Here is a 19776-nt window from a genome sequence, read left to right as displayed (position 1 = left end):
AAGGTTTTATTTATTTGTCAGAGAGATATAGAGAACACAAGCAGAGGGAGAAGCAGGCTTTCCACCAAGTAGGGAGCCCGATGCGGGATTTGATTCCAGGACCCCAGGATCATGACCCTAGTGGAAGGCAGATGCTTAACCAACTGTACCACCCAGACATCCCAAGAAGAGGGGGTTCTGTAGGAGGGTGTACACCAAGGGGTGGGATTATTGGGGACCATCACATAATTCTGCACAGATTAATTTTGAATATAGGTGGCAATTTGGGGCATCTTTATTTTGTCCTATTAAACTAAGACTTTTTTTCATAAAAAATAGCGGTTGAATTTTATCAAATGCCTTTTATACGTCTTCTGAATGTTATTTTTCATTTTTGTCATATTAATATGATTAATTTTATTACTGTGTTTCCTCGTACTGAGCCATCTTTACATTCCTGACATGAACCCCCTGCCTTGCTCTTTATTCTTCTAAATGTACTACTGAAGTCTATTTTCTAACATTTTGTTTAAAAATTGTATACCTCTGTTTATAAGGAAAATTGGTTTGTTTTCTCTTCTTGTGATATTTTACAGGGTTGTAACTGTTGCGCTGACCTTTGTAAAAAGAATTTGGAAAGTTTCCTTGTTTTTTTCCCTCTGTGCTCAGAAAAAAATTAAATTGTGTTGGAAATCTCTATACTTTGAAGCTTTTGAAGAATTTGCTTGTGGCTGTTTGACCACTTTCCCAATTTCTTGGTGTTTATAGGTACATTTCATTTTGATTTTGTAGGGACTCAATTGTAGTAACTTATATTTTCCTAGAAAATCATCTGTGACATCCTGGTTGTTATGGACCGAATGTTTATGTCTCCCTAAAACTCACATGTCAAATCCTTATCCCCAGTGTGATGGTATTTGGAGGTGGAGCCAGTGGGAGGTGATTAGATCACAAGAGTAGAACCCTCATGAATGGGATTATTGCCCTTATAAGAGAGACTCCAGAGAGCTCTCTTGCCCGTTCCACCATGTGAAGACATATGAGAAGATGGCTGTCTATGAACCAGGAAGTGAGCCCTCACCAGATATTCAATCTGTTGGCACCCTGATCCTAGACAAAGGACTTGTACCTGGAGGCATTGCCGGTCTCTAGGGTCCACCACCGCACCCCTAAACAAACACTACACAATGACCCAGGGCCAGAGTGGCAGGTGGCTGGAGTCTGAGAGGCAGGGAGCAGGTGAGAGCAGTACGTGGCTGGAGCAGGCAGGTGCCCTGGGCATGAATGTCCACTGTGCAGGGAGGTGGGGTGGGGAGGGCTCAGATTGAGATTTCCACGTTGAGCCATGAGCTGAGCCCTTTGGAAATCATAGCATTTCTAGATCTCGGGTGCTTCCTGGTTATTGGCAGAAGTATACCCATCTTGGGGAAAATTTCTCCATTTTGGGTCCACAGAACATCACTGATTAAGAGCAAGCAGTGTGTTCACAACAAAAGACTTCCACGCCTACAAACATCAAAGCAAGCGAGAGTCAACAGAAACAACAAGCGACAGACATAGATACCTAACTTTCACTCCACATCTTGGACTTGAGAACATCTGCATATGAAATATTTTAAGCAATTGTACAGATGAGCACGTAGCAAGAAACTGTCTGAAACAAACCGTTGTATTTGGGAAAAGATAAAAGCAGAACTTGTAAACATAAAATTTAAATTCTCTAAACAAATGCAAATGTTCAGCAGCTGGTTAAACATGGTTGGGGGGGGGGATTAGTCACCTGGAAGGTAAACCTGAGGAAGTTTTTCAGAACGAAATACTGAATAACATGGGTATGGAACACATGAAATCAGAACTAAGAGATTCGGAGGATGGAATACGAAGGCTCAGCATGTGGCTGCCAGAGTCTCTGACGGAGAGAATGTCAGAGAGGCAATATTTGAAGAGATATTGGCTATACGATTTCCAGAACTAATGAAAAATATAAATTCATCATGTCAGAAGCACAGTACATGCCAAAAAGGATACATAAAAGGAAACCCACACCTCAACATATCACACAAAAACCTCACAACGCTAAAAGCAAGGAGATGGTCTTAAAAGTCTTTAAAGAGTAAGGCCGGGGCGCCTGCATGGCTCAGTCGGTTAAGTGTCTGCCTTTGGCTCAGGTCATGATCCCGGGGTCCTGGGATCGAGCCCCTCATCGGGCTCCCTGCTCAGTGGGGAGTCTGCTTCTCCCTCTCTCTGCTCGTGCTCTCTCTCTCTCTCTCTTGCTCACTCTTTCTCTGAAATTAAAAAAAAATCTTAAAAAAATAAAAAATAAAGAGTAAGGACAACTTCCTGCGTCAAGGAACAGCAGTTAAAAGGACAGCCAACTTCTGATGGCAACAGCAGAAGCCGGATGACAGTGGAATAGTACTTTCAGCCTGTGGAGAGGAGAAACCATCAACTTAGAACCGTGTACCCAGCAAAACTACTTTTCAGGCGAGAAGGTGAAGTAAAACATTTCCACATAAACAAAAAAATGGAGTTGACCACTCAAAGGTCTGCACTAAAGGAATGTCTATGTCAAGGGTTTATACCTTTGGCATAGCAGTCTAGGGAAGTCTGGGGAGCCCATCTCAGAATAAGGGTTTTGAATGCATAAAATAAAATAAGATAGGATTACAAAGGAAGCCAATTATTTTGAAATCTTTAAAATAAAAATATTTTTAAAATGAGATAGCACCTCACACTTGTCTGGCTAAAATCAACAACACAAGAAATAGCAAGTGTTGGCAAGGATGTGGAGAAAATGGAACCCTCTTGCACTGTTGGTGGGAATGCAAACTGGTACAGCCACTGTGGAAAACATTATGGAGATTCCTGAGAACTTTATAAATAAAATTACCATATGATCCAATAATTCCACTACTGGGTGTTTACCCAAAGAAAATGAAAACACCAATTTGAAAAGATACATACATCCCTATGTTTATAACAACATAATTTACAATAGCCAAATTACAGAACAACCCACATGTCCATCGACAGATACATGGATAAGGAAGATGTGGCACGTGCACGTGCATGTACACACACAGAGGAATATTACTCAGCCATTAAGAAGAATGAAATCTTGCCATTTGCAACAACATGGACGGAGTGAAATAAGTCAGTCAGAGAAAGACAAATACCATATTACCTTCCTCATATGTAGAATTTAAGAAACAAAACAAAGGCAAAAGAGACAAACCAAAAAACAGGTGCTTAAGTACAGGGAAAAAACTGATGGTTACCAAAGGAGAGGTGGGTGGTGGGTGGGTGAAATAGGTGAAGAGGATTAAGAGTACACTTGTCATGCTGAGCACTGACTAATGTATAGAATTGTTGAATCACTGTATTGTACGCCTGGAACTAACAGAGCACTGCATGTTAGCTAACTGGAATTAAAATGAAAATTTTAAGTAAAAAATTAAAAATAATATAGCACTGCATGTTAAGTATACTGGAATTAAAATTTTTTTAAAAGGAAAAAATTTTTTAAATTAAATAAACAAAAAAAATAATAAATAAAAAATGTGTTTTAATAATACATGTGGTGCTTTATTAACTCATTAAATAACAAATTCCAGTTGAGGATTTTGAGTAAACTTCAGAGTAAACAGCCCCGATGGGAGGCTGCCTCGCACAGGGCGGGCCAGGACGAATGAGTTTGGTTCCAAGCATATATGAAGTAATTTGCATCAAAGAAACATTCACTGCAGAACAGACTGTGTTATATTTGACTTGGGTTTTCTTTTGACTCATGGGTTATTTGGAATATCTTAAAGCATTTTAATTTCTTCTTTTTTCCTTCATGGGGCTATCTTTCCCATCAATGTCTAGTTTTGCTCCTATACGATGGGGGAGTAAAAGCTACAGAATTCTTTTCTATCGTGGAGGAAGTAGGTTGAGAAGGAGAGTGGCTTTCCTTGTGGACGTTTTGAGTTCGATGTATTGATGATGCCTCCAGCAGGCAGTGGTGTGGAGAAAGTCAGGACTGCAGGTGGGAGTGAATGGTTGGGAGAGAGAATGGTGGGTTGGGAGATGTTCTGAGAGAAGGAGGCAGCAGCCGTGGAGAGGGGGTGGGTGGGAAGGCATGTATGGCTCCCAGAAGGGAGCTGAGATGGACACAGAAGGCTGAGGGTTGCATACCGCAGTCAGGCCTGCCACGTGGCCCCAGGGAAACCCAGACACAGAAAATCACCCAGAAAGCAAAGACATTTTGAGTAGGATAGAGTCGGACGTTCAGCTACTGCATGAAGCAGAAGGAAGAATTTTGCATAGCACGGGACTGGTCTGAAAAGCTTGGAGAGATGAGCTTGGTAGACTTCTTTCATTCCGGGCAGCTCAGAATATTATTTGCTCCATTTTTGCAACAATAGTTTTTTCTCCAGACAGTTGTGAAGCCTGGCTTCTTAGTGGTAAAGTGATACCATGGTAGCTATTAGACACACCTGCCATATGTTTTGTAAAATAATTGAATTGGCTTTCAAGTCTGTGTTCTAGAAGGACTCACTTCCCTATCTAAAATGGTGCATTACCATTTGCCTTTGAACCAGAAGTGAAGCTCCAAAGAAAATTCTTGATTTGGGGCAATGAAAGGACTTTTCGATCTTAGAGGACAGAATTTAAAGAGCTAATCTCTTCCAGGCGTCTGTGTTCAGGCAGCAGTACCAATCAAACAGGAAGGCCTTTGGCTCTAAGGATGCCATTACTTCCTGGCAGTCTATTATCCCCGTTCATCGCCCTCAACGGCAGGAAATTCTGTCTCATTTTTAATATTATCACTTGCCTTTATTTAGGCTGGGCGGGAAATGGAGGGAGAAAAAAAGTGGGTTGGTGTCCTTTTAACAACTTGCAGGTGCTCGAAAAGTGAAGCCTCTCTCTGAGCAATATCATGCCTTTCACATTCTTTTTTGGCTTTTCTTTCACAGCTACTTAATTATATGTTACTCTTCTCTGACCCTCTTCAATTTCTTCATATTCTGTGTAAACTGTGGACTTTGAATAACGATATTGGCAAATTAAATGGGACAAAGGTTTCATGAGATGCAGTAATTTCACGGCTAACCAGCTCCATGACCCCGTCCCTCACTAAAGTGGTACAAAATAAACCTGCAAAATGACTCAGGTGGCAGAACATGCAGCGTAATTCTCACCGGCAGCTGGGATTGAGCAAAAAGTCGTTCAAACTAAGACCCGGTCATTTCTGAGCAGGGCCATGCTCCTTTCTTCTCTGGTGCCAAGTGGACCAGAGGAGGCGTCCTCTGGTTTTCTGGTGTTCTGGTTTTCTAGATCAGGGCGCAGGGAAGTCTGCTTCTTCTGGGGAGACATGGGGAGAGAGTGGACATTTGAAGACAAGAAGACAATATTCCACTCTGAATTATTAATATTAGTGTATTAATAAGCTTGGGTGGCCATAACGAAATACCATAGACTTGGTGGCTTGACCAACAGGAATTTATTTTCTCACCGTTCTAGAGACTGGAAGTCTGAGATCAGGGTTGGGTTCTGGTGAGGACCCCTTTCCTGTCTTGCAGGCTGTCAGAACCTCACTGTGTGCTCATGTGGCCTTTCCACGGTGTATGCACATGGAGAGACATCCAGAGAGTGGGAGAGAGATCTTTCTCATCCTGTCAGGCCACCATCCCATCATGAGGGCCCTACCCTTACAGCCTAATCTAACCCTAATTACCTCCTAAAGGGCTTACCTCCAATACCATCACCCTGGGGGTTAGGACTTCAACATATGGATTTGGGGAGGACCCAAACATTTAGTCCGTAATAAATAGTTCTCTACTGCTGTGTCACAAAGTACCACAAACTTTATAGCTTAACACAACACCATTCAGAGTTTTCTTAGGTCAGGAGTCTGGACATGGCCTAGCTGAGACAACTGGCCCAGGGTCTTACAAGGCTGCAAAGTGTTGCTGGGGCAACATCTTTCTAAGTGTCACTGAGTCGGCTCACAGGAGTGATAACCCATCACATCGATGATCAAGGCCACAGGTCATCAGGGATTATCTTCGGATTTGCATGCCGCCCTGAGTTTGATGGTTTTATTTTATTTTTTCCTTTGTGTAGGGGAATTGGATCCATCTGCAATAACAATTATTAATGATTCTTAGAAACGTAACATTTTCTTCAGTAAAGTAAACTACATATTTGTCGGAGGTAAAATTATTTGAGAGGATTCATGGAATGATAACTGTAGGATGAAAGCAAGGAAAGTCAAGACATTTTACCATAGCCTAAGTTAAGTGATATTAACTAACTTCCTTTGTGATTATAAATGCCTGCTCTCTGGAGGTTTGTGGGTTTCCACTAATATGTCTGTTACAAGCAGCTTGGTCACTGTAGACATTTGATAGTTTTATAAACTTCAGCTTTGAAGAAGAGATCAAGGAGTTCTGTCCAAGCTTATTAAACATGCCTTGAGAGGTCTGGTGGTAGTGTAGGGATTTAGTGGGACCCCATGTACTCATGAATTCATAGGCCCTTCCTGAGTGAGGAGGCATTGGGCCATGTCTTGAAGAATAGGTAAAATTTTTTATGATGGAAGCGGGAAGTAGAAGGCAGGTTATAAAGGGATGTTTTCTGGGAGGTGTACCTTCCCATCCTCTATCCAGGCTTTGTTTGGGTCAGGCTGGCGTTGGTGTCAAGGGAAAACAGAGGATGCTCTTTGGAAGTCATATCCTAAGGAGATGGCAAGGTCAGAGCCAGCTGGGCTGTGGCCATCTCCAGGATTTGGATTTAAGTGATCAGGAGGAGGGGTGCCATTGTGGGAGGAGAGATGACAAGAGGGAGAGTGGGTTAGGTACAGAATGGAAGAGAGAGGTTATAGATATTGTGGACGAAGAACAAGGGACTGGGGCTCAGAGAGACACAGGAGAACAGTAGTCAAGGATTTCCATACAGGTTGCAGCTGGGTGGCATTGTGAAGAGAAATTTGGGAGATGGGAAAGTGTTCGTAAATACTATTTCTCAATATTGACCATGTTTGCAAGATGCATGCATTGAAGAAAGAATATATATGTAACATGCTTGGGAGCAGAGCCCTGTTGAGCTCTCTTTGGTTCATTTTGCTTGTTTGTTTTGTGTGTGTGTGTGTGTGTGTGTGTGTGTGAATAAGGTTCAGAAATCTTTTATATGAACCTCTGGTGTTTGGAAATCTACCTGAGACTAGCATGTTGGGTCTAAGTCTGCAGAAGTGTTTGAGGGTTAACTGGAGTCTGTTGCCAAGGGGTCTTGGGGGGCTGTTCAGTAGGATGCTCTCTTTCTAGGCCTGGGTCAGTCCTTTTGGAGTCCCAGGGGAAATGCAGCCAAAGCCCTCCAGCTCAGGACCCAACAGCCTGGCCCATGCCCACAGCACCAAGTTGGGGTGATTTATCTTTACAAAAGACCTCGTATGAAAATACCTTGCTTGTTATAGTGGGGCCTCCCAGAATGTTGCCCTGGCGGAGGGGGAGCTGCAGTGTCTGGTTGGATGCTGGGGGTGAGGGAGACGGGACCATCTCGGATCTGGATTTGAGCGACCAGGAGGAGGGGTGCCATTGTAGGAGGCAGAGGTGACAAGAGAGAGACTGGGCTGGGAGGTAGAGATTCCAAGTGCGTTTTGAGGCACGTTGAGGTGGAGAGCGACACCGGGAACGGTGCCCAGTGGACCCCGTGAATCAGCGGTTGAGGAACGGATGGTGTTAGAGGACCCCGAATGATAGATGGACCTCCTGTGAGCCACAGGGTGGAGGAGAGAAAGTCTGAGGAGAGGTCTGGGGAGTGGGAAGGGAAGGGAGAGGTGGGAGGACGTCTGGGGCGTGCTGCAAAGCCTAGTGGGGAGGGAGCCTCGCACAGGAGGGTGTGGTTAACCTCAGGTCTTCAAGCTGATCACTGCACTTGTGTGTTGCACTCAGTGACCCCTCCGCTGACCTTGGGAAGTGTGTGTGTAAGTGGTGAGGGCTGAAGCCAGATTGTAGTGGGGAGGGAACAGCTGTGTCTCCGTGATCTGTCGGCCCTGTCTGGACCCAAGGAGACTGGGAATGGAGGGATCCGTGGCCAGCGCGTGCCTCAGGGATTGGGAGCCAGGAGCTGAGGGGTGGTTCTCCTGAGACAGAAGACACAAGGGTGCTCATGGGGTTAGGGCAACAGGGAGGAGCCAGGGGCGGGGGGGCTGCTAGAAGATGTCCTGGAGGGGACACTCTCGGTGGGACCCAGGGCCGCGGAGGCCAGGGGCTGGCCTGGGAAAGGAGCCGGCAGCTCTCTGTCTGTGTGGGAAGCTGGGGGCCTCATCGGGTGTCACCGCCTCCTGGTGACATGGGAAGTGGCTGGGGGACCAAGTGTGGGAAAGGAGAGAGGGGGCCTGCCAGGTACGCCATGCCCAGCCCCCATGGGTAGAAGGCACGTGGCCAGGTGACCTGCAAGGGGGGAGCTCCACCTTTCCCCAAAGTGTCTGCAGTCCTCTGTGTGATTTTTAAGTCACACGGCCATATAACTCACAGGACCAGAGTGGAGTCGATGCCCAGTGGAGGCTCTTCAGCAAGTGCGTTTGTTCCTGGGCCCGTCCATGCAGAGCCTAAGTGACCTCTCAGCAGCTCCTGGCAGTCTCGAGGCCCACGTGCCGCCCACAGCGGCTGCAGACTGTGAGCATCTGGGCTCATGACAAGCCTCCTTGTCCCCGCGCTCATGTACGTGGGGTGGATTCTAGAAGTAGTCCTTTTTCAAGTTGAAACGCCAGGACTGTGTTGATTGTCCGGTAACGGTTTCCAAAGAGTCTTACCTTCCCGCACCGTTTGTCCTTGCAGGTGCTGCTCTCAGGACTCATCGGTGTCGTGTCCTGGAAGAGGCCCCTCTCGCTTGTGGTAAGTCTGCACCCGGTCTCCACGGCGGCCTGGGAGCGGGGCCCTCCCTGCGGGGGTGTGAGCGCTTTAAAGGTGACCGCAAAGAGAATTCTGCCTTCTTTGCAGAAAGCGGGACACAGACCTTTACAGAACTGGAACCTCTCAACGCAGAGGGGCTCGTAGGTAACAACCACTGCGCATCTTCCCTTCTCTGCTCCGGGGAGTACCCGTCGGGTGCCTGTCTGAGATGCTCACGTGCGTCCTCTTCGTTTGTTCTCTTTGGGTGCGCTCCTCTGTGGACGTGCCGGGAACAAAGACGTTTTAGTAGGAGTCTATGCTAGGCGTGTAGACACTTTCACACACACATATGCGGCGTACGAACACATGAGCAGCGCCTGCTTTATCAGAGTTCAAGAAACGTAAGCTGCATGTGTGTTTTGGGGACTGAAACTCGGAGTTTCAGAAGAGGATATTTATTTGAATAGAAGAGCAAAGGGGTGCAGCTGGAACCCCTTCTCCCGTTGCCGTGGCCCCGTTGCGGGGCAGGAGCAGGCCACACGGGAGATGGAAAGGAGAGGATGGTTTTTCCATCAGGAAGGTACCCCGAGCAGATTCGTGTCTATTGATTTGTATGCGTGTTTTTCTTGGTGTGTACATTAATATATTCATGTGTCCGTGTCAGGGCCAGACGAAGAGGTTCTCCGGGTTTTGATGGATAATGAAAAACACGGCGCGGCTTTTTTCTCTTTTGTAGTCATCAATTATTTAAAATCCCTTCTTTAAGTGATTAGGTTTGGAGATAATGACACGTACTAAATATTGATGGCGGCAGCAAAATCCCACAAATCTGCCTGTTGTAAACACCTCCTCCTCACGAGAGTAACCACAGCATCCTGAGGAGGCATCGGGAAGAGAGTGGCATTAATTCAGTGAGCCTCTTCTCCGATGACTCGTCGAGAAATTTCTTTTGCAAAAAAAAAAAAAAATGTTTTTTTATGTAGAACGTTTCAAACACACAAGTCGAGAGAGAAGCTAGTATAATGAATCCCCGTGTATCCCCCCCCCGTCTTCCACAAATATCAACCTTGGCCTGTCATGTTTGATCCGTACTCCTTGCTGGAGTATTTTAAAGTAAATCACAACTAGTGTGTCCAGAAGCTGTCTCCTTTGTGCAGGGAAAATGGTGGTGGACAGGCCGGCTGTGGGGCCCGATGTCCTTTGGCTGTGCTGTCGGGTTCCCTTCGGGGACACAGGGCCAGCCTGTTCCATTCCTCCTCACCTGCCCTCATGGGCAAGGCCGAGGAAGGCCTCTGACGCTGGCTGCCAAACGAGGAAAAGCCACCGCTCCTTTGGGCGGGTGTGTGGGTGAAAAGCTGAGAGGAATGGCGTCTGTGGTCACCCAGCCACTCTTCATGCCCGCCCTCAGTCCCGGTCCCAGGATGGAAATTCTCGCGGGCTGGGCATTTAACCGTGAGGGAGGCTACGCAGCTTCTAGCTAATGAGGAGTCAGGACTCCTTGTGGACTTGGCTCAGGAAGCCAGAGCCGTAGGATGGGGGGTCAGGGCCTCACCCTAGAAGGAGGCATAAAGCCCCTGCCAGAGCTGCTGTCGCGGAACATTCAGAGCGCCTGCGCCCTAGTCCCCGTCCGTCGCTGTGGGACCAGCCGCTTTCTGGGGTCCTCAGCATTTTGTCCCCTTGATTTATTTCTGCCCAAGCCCAAGTTGGAAGAGAACGGTTCCCCGAGCTCGACTGACCACTTTCCTTACTTAGGGAGGGAAGGGAATGGGTTAGGATAACACTAGGTGCTGTACCGAACCCCACACTTTCAGTGGCTTAACACGACATGAGTTAAGAACCCAAAAGCACAGACGAAGGACATGCTTCTTCTAGAGTGGGCATGCCAGGCAGTGGGCCGCTCGCCATCACAGGGGATCCAGAGTCCCTGGTTGCTTCCTTCTAGAAGGGGCTCTACAGTTTCCCCAGGCCTTTGGAGTCCATTGCATTTCAGTGGAAGGGGAAAGGCAATGGGGATGGGTCTAAAGGTGACCCTCGTCACTCACACGTCAAACCATGGGGGAGCGCCCGTCACATGGCCCTGTCTGGCTGGGACGGAAGGTGGAAAAGTTAGCCCCTTCCTGGACGGGCACTTCCCAGCAGTAGCTCCGTACTTTGAAGAGGTGGGCAGGAATTTTGGTAGACAGTTATTTGTCTTTACCATAAGAACATTCTTCTGTGTTGACCAGGACAATACTGTCTTTTTTTTAAAATTTAAATTCAATTGGCCAACATATAGTACATCATTAGTTTCAGATGTAGTGTTCAATAATTTATTAGTTGTGACAATACAGCTTTTTGATTCCTTAGTAAAGGCTCACTCTCTGGACTCAGCTAGAAGGGCTTGAAGTCTTGACTTAAATAATTCTTTCATACCAAGCTCGTGTTTCTATCCTCTACCCTGGTGATAGTGTTTGCTTCTTTCTGGAGGCATAAAACTGAAGCAGCCACGGTGACTATTCTGGTTCATTTCCAGGGGGCTCACCGCTGCTCCCTGTCCCCGCGAAGAACCCCCCCCCCCCCCGCCAAAGTGAGTTGCCCTCTCTGAAGAAGGCTGTATGTCCCTCAGGGTGGTTGGAAGAGGCAGTGTTGGGCCCTGCGGATCCAGGGCCTACCGTGTGCAAAGCCCTGCAGGGGCCGGCTGGGTGAGGACAGCCATCATGGCAGTGCTGAAGGCAGGGTTTGAGTGCTGCTACTGGTCAGTCGGCCATGTCTTTCCTCTGAAGCGCTGGTGTGTGGGGGGCTGTCCTCATCTCTGCTACATCTCTTTCCTTTTCATCAGTCCAATCTTATAAGACAAATGGGATGAGGAAGGGTATACTTTTCCCCCAGAGTGACTGATATGCTGGAGGGAAGCCTCTGTTAGGAGAAAGCAAGGGAGAGGGGGCAGCAGGCTGTCTGAGAGGATGGGGAAGGAGATTGCCCCTTCCAGGCTGGTGAATGTGATGCCAGAGGGAGAAGGAGGAGAAAAATACTGTGACTTTTTTGCCCTGCTATTTTATAAGAGCCTTTCATAATGCTGAAAACAGGCGATAGCTATTTCAGCAGCGAGTACGTATTTTTGCATTACTGTGGTTCTTTTTTTTTAATTGAAGCATAATTAATATATACTTTTATTAGTTATATTAGTTATATAGTTTCAGGTTATATTGTTCATTAGTTTATAATTATTATATCATATAATATTAGTTTCAGATGTGCAATAGAGTGACTCAGCACTTGTGTACATTACTCAGTGCTCATCATGGTGTGTGTGCTCTCAGTCCCTGTTACCTCTTTCACCCATCCCCGACCCCACTTCCCCTTGGCCACCACCAGTTCTCTATATTTATAAAGTCTTGGTTTTTTGTCCCTTTTTTTCCTTTGCACATTTGTTTTGTTTCTTAAATTCCACATGTGAGTGAAATCACATGGTATTTGTCTTTCTGAGTCCAACTTATTTCACTTCGCATAATATGCTCTAGGTCCACCCATGTTGTTGCAAATGGCAAGATCTCAGCCTTTTTTATGGCCGAGTCATAGTCCTTTGTGTATATATACCACTTTTTCTTTATCCATTCATCTGTGGATGGACACTTGGGCTGCTTCCATATCTTCGCTATTGTAGATAATGCCGCAGTAAACATAGGGATGCATTATGTCTTTTCCTTTGGGTAAATACCCAGTAGTGGAATTACTGGATCATATGAGAATTTATTTTTAATTTTTAAAGGAACATCCGTACTGTTTTCCAAGTGGTTGCACCAATTACATTCCTACCAACAGTACACAAGTGTTCCTTTTTTTCTACATCCTCCCCAACGCTTGTTATCTCTTGTCTTTTTAATTCTAGCCGTTCTGATGGGTGTAAGGTGATATCCTGTGATTTTGATTTGTATTTCCCTGACGATTAGTGATGTTGAACATCTTTTCACGTGTCTGTTGGTTGTCTGTATATCTTCTTTGGAAAAATTCTATTCCCTGGTCCTCTGCCCATTTTTAAATTAGATTATTTGTTTTTTTGGAATTGTATATATAATTTTTTATATGTTTTGCATATTAACCCCTTATCAGATATATCATTTGCAAATACCTTCTCTCATTCAGTAGACTGCCTTGTCGCTTTGTTGATGATTTCCTTCAGTATGCAAAAGCTTTTCATTTTGATGTAGTCCCAATAGTTTAATTTTGCTTTTGTGTCCGTGGCCTGAGGACACATATCTAGAAAAATGTTTCTGTGGCTCATGGCAAAGAAATTACTAAGATTTCTTCTAGGAGTTTTATGGTTTCAGGTCTCACGTTTAGGTCTTTATCCATTTTGAGTTTATTTTTGTGTATGGATAAGAAAATGGTCCAGTTTCATTCTTTTGTATGTAGCTGTGCAGTTTTCCCAGCACGATTTGAAGAGGCTATCTTTTCCCCATTTTATGTTCTTACCTTCTTTGTCACAAATTAATTGGCCATATAATCACGGGGTTATTTCTGGGCTCTCTATTCTGTTCCATTGACCTGTGTGTCTATTTTAATGCCATAAAATTCTTTACTTTTGATTACTACAGCTTTGTAGTTTATCTTGAGATCTGGAATCGTGATATCTCGGCTTTGTTCTTCTTTCTCAGGATTCCTTTGGCTATTTGGAGTCCTTTGGGGTTCTATACAAATTTTAGGATTATTTGTTCTACTTCTGTGAAAATGTTGTTAGTATTCTGATAAGAGATTGCATCAAACCTATAGATTGCTTTGGTTAGTATGGACATTTTGACAATATTGGTTTTTCTAATCCATGAGTATGGAATAGCTTTCCATTTGTTTGTGTCATCTTCAATGTCTTTCATTAGTGTTTTATGGTTTTCAGAGTAGAGGTCTTTCACCTCCTTGGTTATGGTATTTTATTATTTTTTGTGCAGTTGTAAATGGGCTTGTTTTCTTAATTTCTCTTTCTGCTACTTCATTATTGGTATATAGAAATGCAACAGATTTCTGTATATTGAATTTGTATTCTACAGCTTCACTGAATTCATTATCACTTCCAGTAGTTTTTTGGTGGAGTCTTTAAGGTTTTATATATATAGTATCATGTCATCTGCAGATAGTGAAAGTTTCACTTGTTCCTTACTAATTTAGATGCCATTTATTTCTTTTCCTTGTCTGATTGCTGCAGGTAGGACTTCTAGTACTATGCTGAATAAAAGTGGTAAGAGTGGACATCCTTGTCTTGTTCCTGATATTAGAGGGAAAGCTCTCAGTTTTTCACCATTGACTATGATGTTAGCTGTGGGTTTTTCATATAAGGCCTTTTATTATGTTGAGGTATGTTCCCTCTAAACCTACTTTGTTGAGAGTTTTTAACATGAATGGCTATTGGACTTTTTCAAATGCTTTTTCTGCATCTATTGAGATGACTGTATGGTTTTTATCGTTTCTCTTGTTAATGTGATGTATCACATTGATTGATTTGTGGATATTGAACCACCTTTGCATCCCTGGAATAAATCTCACCTTTTCATGATAAATTAACTTTTTAATATATTACTGGCTTCAGTTTGCTATATTTATTTGTTGAGGATATTTGCATTTGTGTTCATCAGAGATACTGGCCTGTAGTTTTCTTTCTTTTTTTTTTTTTTAGTGTCTTTGTCTGGTTTTGGTGTCTGGGTAATGCTGGCCTCAGAATGACTTTGGAAGCTTTTCTTGCTCTCTGTTTTTTTGTAATAGTTTGAGAAGTGTCTCCTGTGGTTGAGATAATTGTCTTCCTTAAGTTAAACTATAAAAGGTTCTACATTATGCTGGATTGAAATTAAGAATCAGATTATATAATAGCTCTGATTTAAATAATTTTTGAAAGATTCAGTGAAACATCTTGTGATTGCTTATTTATCAATGATAGGACTAGTCTCACACATAATCACAGGTAGTATAATTTTTAAAAAAAATTTTGAAGTACTGTTTGTATTTTTACTGTTATTATATATTATACTGTTTGAGGAATCTGGTTTATGGTTTGCTTTTATTTGAGGAGTCTGGCTTTTTGGTTTAGTTTATTGCAAAATTTTATCAACCAAGATGAGAATGTGTACAGTGAAGGTTTAATAAAAAAAAATAGAACCTCTAGGGGCCAACATCAAGCATCTCTGTGAGTCAGACTCTTCTGAATACTGCTTTGGTCCCACTGTCTGCTCAGTAACCATACCCACATGGTCTTTGGTGATTAAGTGCTGTCACTTGGTCCCTGCCACCCAGGAGTTCCATAATCCTTATTGCATTTAAGGAACCTAGATTGATGGTAACACAGACATTCCCACTCTAATTTCTGACCTGCAGAGAAGAGTTACCACAAAGCTCTTCAAGGATTTGAAGTTCCTCTCACAGATTTCTTATAGTTGTGGTGAAAAGTGTGTTCCCTGGATCCTCCAGGGCATATGAGCAAGTCTTAAGGATCAATGCACTCTTATTCCAGTCTCCTTAAGCCTTTAGATCTCTTCCTCTTACAGTATATCAAGGAGGTCTGGCATTTCAACTTCATTTAGAGTAGCCCACCTTGGGATTCATATGTTATCAGACCAAACAAACTGAGCTTTTCTTAACTCCTCCAGCTAAACCTTGAATGCCAGGATCTCTGCTTAGCTGATAGCAATAAATCTGGCCTGATTCTACTCTATATTCCTTCTACCTTGATCCTCCACCGTTAATAGTATGTCCTAAGATTATCCCCAGCCTCCACTTGTGAGACAGTTTCCAGGCTGCAGCACAGGTAGGGGAAACATGGGAAGAGCCTGGCACACTCACTGAGTTAAGGAGAAGAAGGTGAAGGTCCGGGAATTTCAAGGTGGCTAGAGTTCACAGGACAAAGTACCAGAGAGGATAGAATTCCACAAACAGAGGGTTCTGGAGTCTGCAGAGGATTCCCTGTGAGTATTTAGTTGATATTGATCAGCTTTTTCATGTGAGGAGACCACCTGAGGTCAGGAAAGAATCATCAGGGGGAAATGCAGGCACAAAAGCAGGGCTTTCCTACCATCCAGACTGGAAAACTTCATGATTTGCTTGGGCAGTGAGTAGAATACTTTTAGAAGAATCTTGCCTCAGTGATGGGGAATGATTAACCCCAGAGTACATGTCCCTCCAGTCCTTTGTGACAGATCTTAATGTACGTGATGCTGAGGCAAGCACTGTGACAAATCTTAAAAGTGAGATCCAAAGGAATCAAACCATTTCCAACTAATTTAATTGTGTTCCAAGATAAAGTGCAAGAATGCTCATAGGAGTACAAAAATATCCAGCACCAACAAGATAATAATCACAATGTCTGGCATCCAATCAAAGATTACTAGGCATGCCAAGAAACAAGAAAATACAACCTGAAGTGAGGAAAAAAAGAAACCAATTTCAACTGATATAAAACTTACCCACATGTTAGAAATAGTAGACAGGGACATTAAAACAGTTATAACTGTATTCCAGATGTTCAAAAAGTTAACTAGAGACAGGAAGGTATAAAAAAAAAATACCTGTTTGAACTCTGAGTGATGAAACATTCAATATAAGAGAGAAAAGATTCACTGGATGAGATTAATGGCAGATTCAATAGGAAAGAAGGGCTCCTGGGTGCCTCAGTTGGTTAAGCATCTGACACTTGGTTTGGGCTCAAGTCGTTATCTCAGGGTTGCGGGAATGAGCCCTGCATTGGGCTTCGTGCTCAGTGGAGAGTCTGCTTAAGATTCTCTGTCACCCTCAAATAAATAAATTAAAAGAAATACTTGAGAAGAGAAGATTCGTGAACTCAAGACATTGCACTAGAAGTTATCCAAATGTAGAACATGGAGACAAAAATTTGTGAAAAATGAAAAGAGCATTAGTGAGCTATAGGGGAGAATTTCAAGAAACCTAATATCTGTGGAGTGGGGGTCCTTAAAGAAGTGGGGATTAACAGAAAAAAATATTTAAAAATAAGAGAGTAGATCTTAAAAGTTCTTATCACAAGAAAAATATTTTGTGACAAGGTGTGGTGATGGACATTAAGTGGACTTATTGTGGTGATCATTTTGTAATATATATATATATATATATATCTATCTCAAATCATTATGTTGTACATCTGAAACTAATATAATGTTATATGTTGGGGTGTCTGCGTGGAGCCATTGGTTAAGTATTTGAGTCTTGGTTTTGGCTTAGGTTGTGTTCTCATGGGTCATGAGATAGAGTCCCGAGTCAGGCTCTGTGCTCACTGTGGAGTCTGCTTGGGTTTCTCTCTCCCTCTGCTCCTCCCTCCACCCTTGTGATCTCTCTCTCTCTCTTCTCTCTCTGAAATAAATAAATCTTTAAAAAATACATATAATGATACATATCAGTTGAATCACGGTTCAAAAAATATAATAGCCAATTTTATTTTGAAAATAAGATAAAAATTATAAATCCACAGATTTGAGCAGTTCAGTGCACACATAGGACAGAAAATATGAAGAAAATACACACCAGTATTTTGTGGGTTTTTTAACATACGTATGAAGAAAATAGTGTAAAGGTTTGGAGGGAGTATTACAATGTAAGGCTCTTAAAAGATACGTGAAGAAGTTTGTCACTTGAAGGCAAAGTGCTGTATGCTAAAATGTAGACTATAAACTCTGCAACAACCACTAAAATAAAAAAAATGAAGAGTTGGCTAATAAGCCAACAAAGGAAATAAAATGGAGTCATGCAAAATACCTAATTATCCAAAAGAAGGCAGAAAAAAAGAAAAGGGAAACAGAGAATAGATGAGACTTAAAGAAAACAAATAGCAAGATTTTATTACTCCTTTGAATTTCTTTTGTGAATTTCTTGTTCATTCGTTTTGTCTATTTTCCATAAGACTGGTTCCTTGGTATGTGGGATTTCTTCATATAGTAATTCTTTTCTGCTTTAAATGGCTAATATTTTATTCCAGTCTGTTGTTTGCCTTTTTAGTTTTAATGAAGTGTCTTTTTAAAAAATATAGAATTGTTATCTTTTTATCTTGCAAACTCTGTTGTTATTATTTTCTTATATATTGTCTAGGGTTTCTTACTTGAAAAGATTGTTTTTGCCCCACAGTTCTGAAATTATTTTCCTGTGTACTTCCAAAAACATTTATAGTTTTACTTCTTATGTTTAGGTCATTGACCCCAAACTTACTTTTAAATATGGTATGAAGTGTATACCTCTAACTTTTTTTTCCAAATGAATAATTATTCCTCCAGCAGCAATTTTTGAATGTTCAATGTTTCTCCTCACAAGTGAAGTGTCCTCCTCTTCCCCACAGCTCTAGACATGGGTCTGTATATTAATCTCTATTCTGTTTCATGAGTCTATTGGTCCATTATTAAGCCAGTACAATATATTAATTAGTCTAGCTTTATAATAAGTTACTCTTTTATTTTTTTGTAAGTTTTGCTCCTTATGTGTATTTTCTCTTCAGTAAATTTTTGAATCGCTTTGTAAAGTTGTACACTGATAGTGATTTGATTTTGGTTGTGACTGCATTCATTTTATTAACTTCTGGACAAATAATGTCTGTATTATCGGGAGATGGGAATATATTTTCTGTTGTGATTTCTGCAAAGATACAGGGTGTTGATCTTATATCTGGCTGCAACACACCGCAGTGACGTAATGTTCTGGATCGGATTAGTTGTCTGCTGGATATTTCAAGAGAAATTTTCCGGGGAAATTTCTTCCACTAAGTTTATGATTATATCTCTTCTCATATTTCTCTTCCTTCTAGAATTTATCCTACTCGGAGTAGGTAGAATATTCTACCTGCTAAATTGAAGCCAAATAATTCTTAACGGTTTTTGATATTTTTCTTACTTTCTGTGTTATTTCTTCCGTTTTATTTTCTGGATAACTAATTTGGGCCTCAGCTTTCTTCATTCTACTATTTGACCCTTCTGTTGAATGCTTCATTTTGACAGCATGTTATTTTCAGAAAACTCTCTCGTTCTCTAATTGCTTCTTTTTCATAGCAATACATTCACAGTTTGTGAAGCACTCATTGTATGGGTGCTGTCTCCTTCAGGGGTATTAATTAAAATTTTATTTGTCAGGATTCCTCACTCCTCTGTATTCTCACCTCCCCCCACAGGTCAGTTGGCCTCTTTATTCATCTAGCTTTTTAGAAAATTCGTTTTACTCAAATGTCAGCCCGTCCTTGGTTATCCTGTTCATACGTACAAAGGAAGGACTGTGTTGATGTGGGCAGGTGGTTGGTATAGTTGGTTGCTTGGTGTCTTGTGTTTTCTTGATGGGGTGGCATGCAGCCCTTCATAGTTCCTGTCACCCGCCTTGGGTAGTCCTGCCCTGGGGTGGCAAGGCAGTCTTTGGGATCTGTGAACGCAGGAGGTCCGTGGGGACTGGCAGGATCTTCTATGTCAGGCCTCCTGGGAAAGGCGAATAGCTCAGGGAGGAGCACTAAAGTTGATTTTCCACCAGGTAGAATTGCTTTTCCAACTTTAGTATCCGTTATGAAGCTTCAGAGGTACCTCAAGCCGGGCTTGTCCTGAGCTGATGATGATGATGATGGTGACAACAGGAATTACTAACAGTTATCAGTGATTCTCCATGTTCCAGGCACTCTTCTAAGGGCCATTCTATAAAGTGAGTACAACAAGGTTTAGTCATGCCTGAGGTTTTGCAGCTTGTGATTGGCAGAGCTCAGGTTTAAACCCGGGTGATATGCCCATGCTCTTATCCTCTAGGCCAGCCTTCAGCCTGCCTGTACATGAGAGCCACCTGAAAAAAGAGAGCCACTTAAAAAAAAAAAATACTAGTCCAGACCCACGGCATCATTTCCGTTTAGCTTCCGTACTAATGAGCATGGTTGTAAAATGTACTATGTACCCAGGCCCTTTTCAAGTATTCTCACCACTTGGTTCTCGTGACACCCCAG

At 42.8% G+C, this 19776-nt stretch overlaps 1 protein-coding gene across 2 annotated transcripts in view; it reads left to right on the top strand.

Annotated features, from left to right (window-relative positions):
• The window catches only part of ENTREP2 (endosomal transmembrane epsin interactor 2), a 446783-nt gene that overhangs the window by 183718 nt on the left and 243289 nt on the right, over positions 1-19776 (top strand). For both annotated transcript variants that reach the window (XM_044388362.2, XM_026510327.3), the window contains exon 2: positions 8802-8858. In XM_044388362.2, coding sequence (XP_044244297.1) covers positions 8802-8858 — 57 coding nt within the window. The remainder of the gene's footprint in view (positions 1-8801; positions 8859-19776) is intronic.

The sequence above is a fragment of the Ursus arctos genome, unplaced genomic scaffold (assembly GCF_023065955.2).
Source record: "Ursus arctos isolate Adak ecotype North America unplaced genomic scaffold, UrsArc2.0 scaffold_28, whole genome shotgun sequence".
NCBI classification, from domain to species: domain Eukaryota; kingdom Metazoa; phylum Chordata; class Mammalia; order Carnivora; family Ursidae; genus Ursus; species Ursus arctos.
Note: the sequence above shows the minus strand (reverse complement) of the source record. Positions and strands in the feature narration are given on the sequence as shown.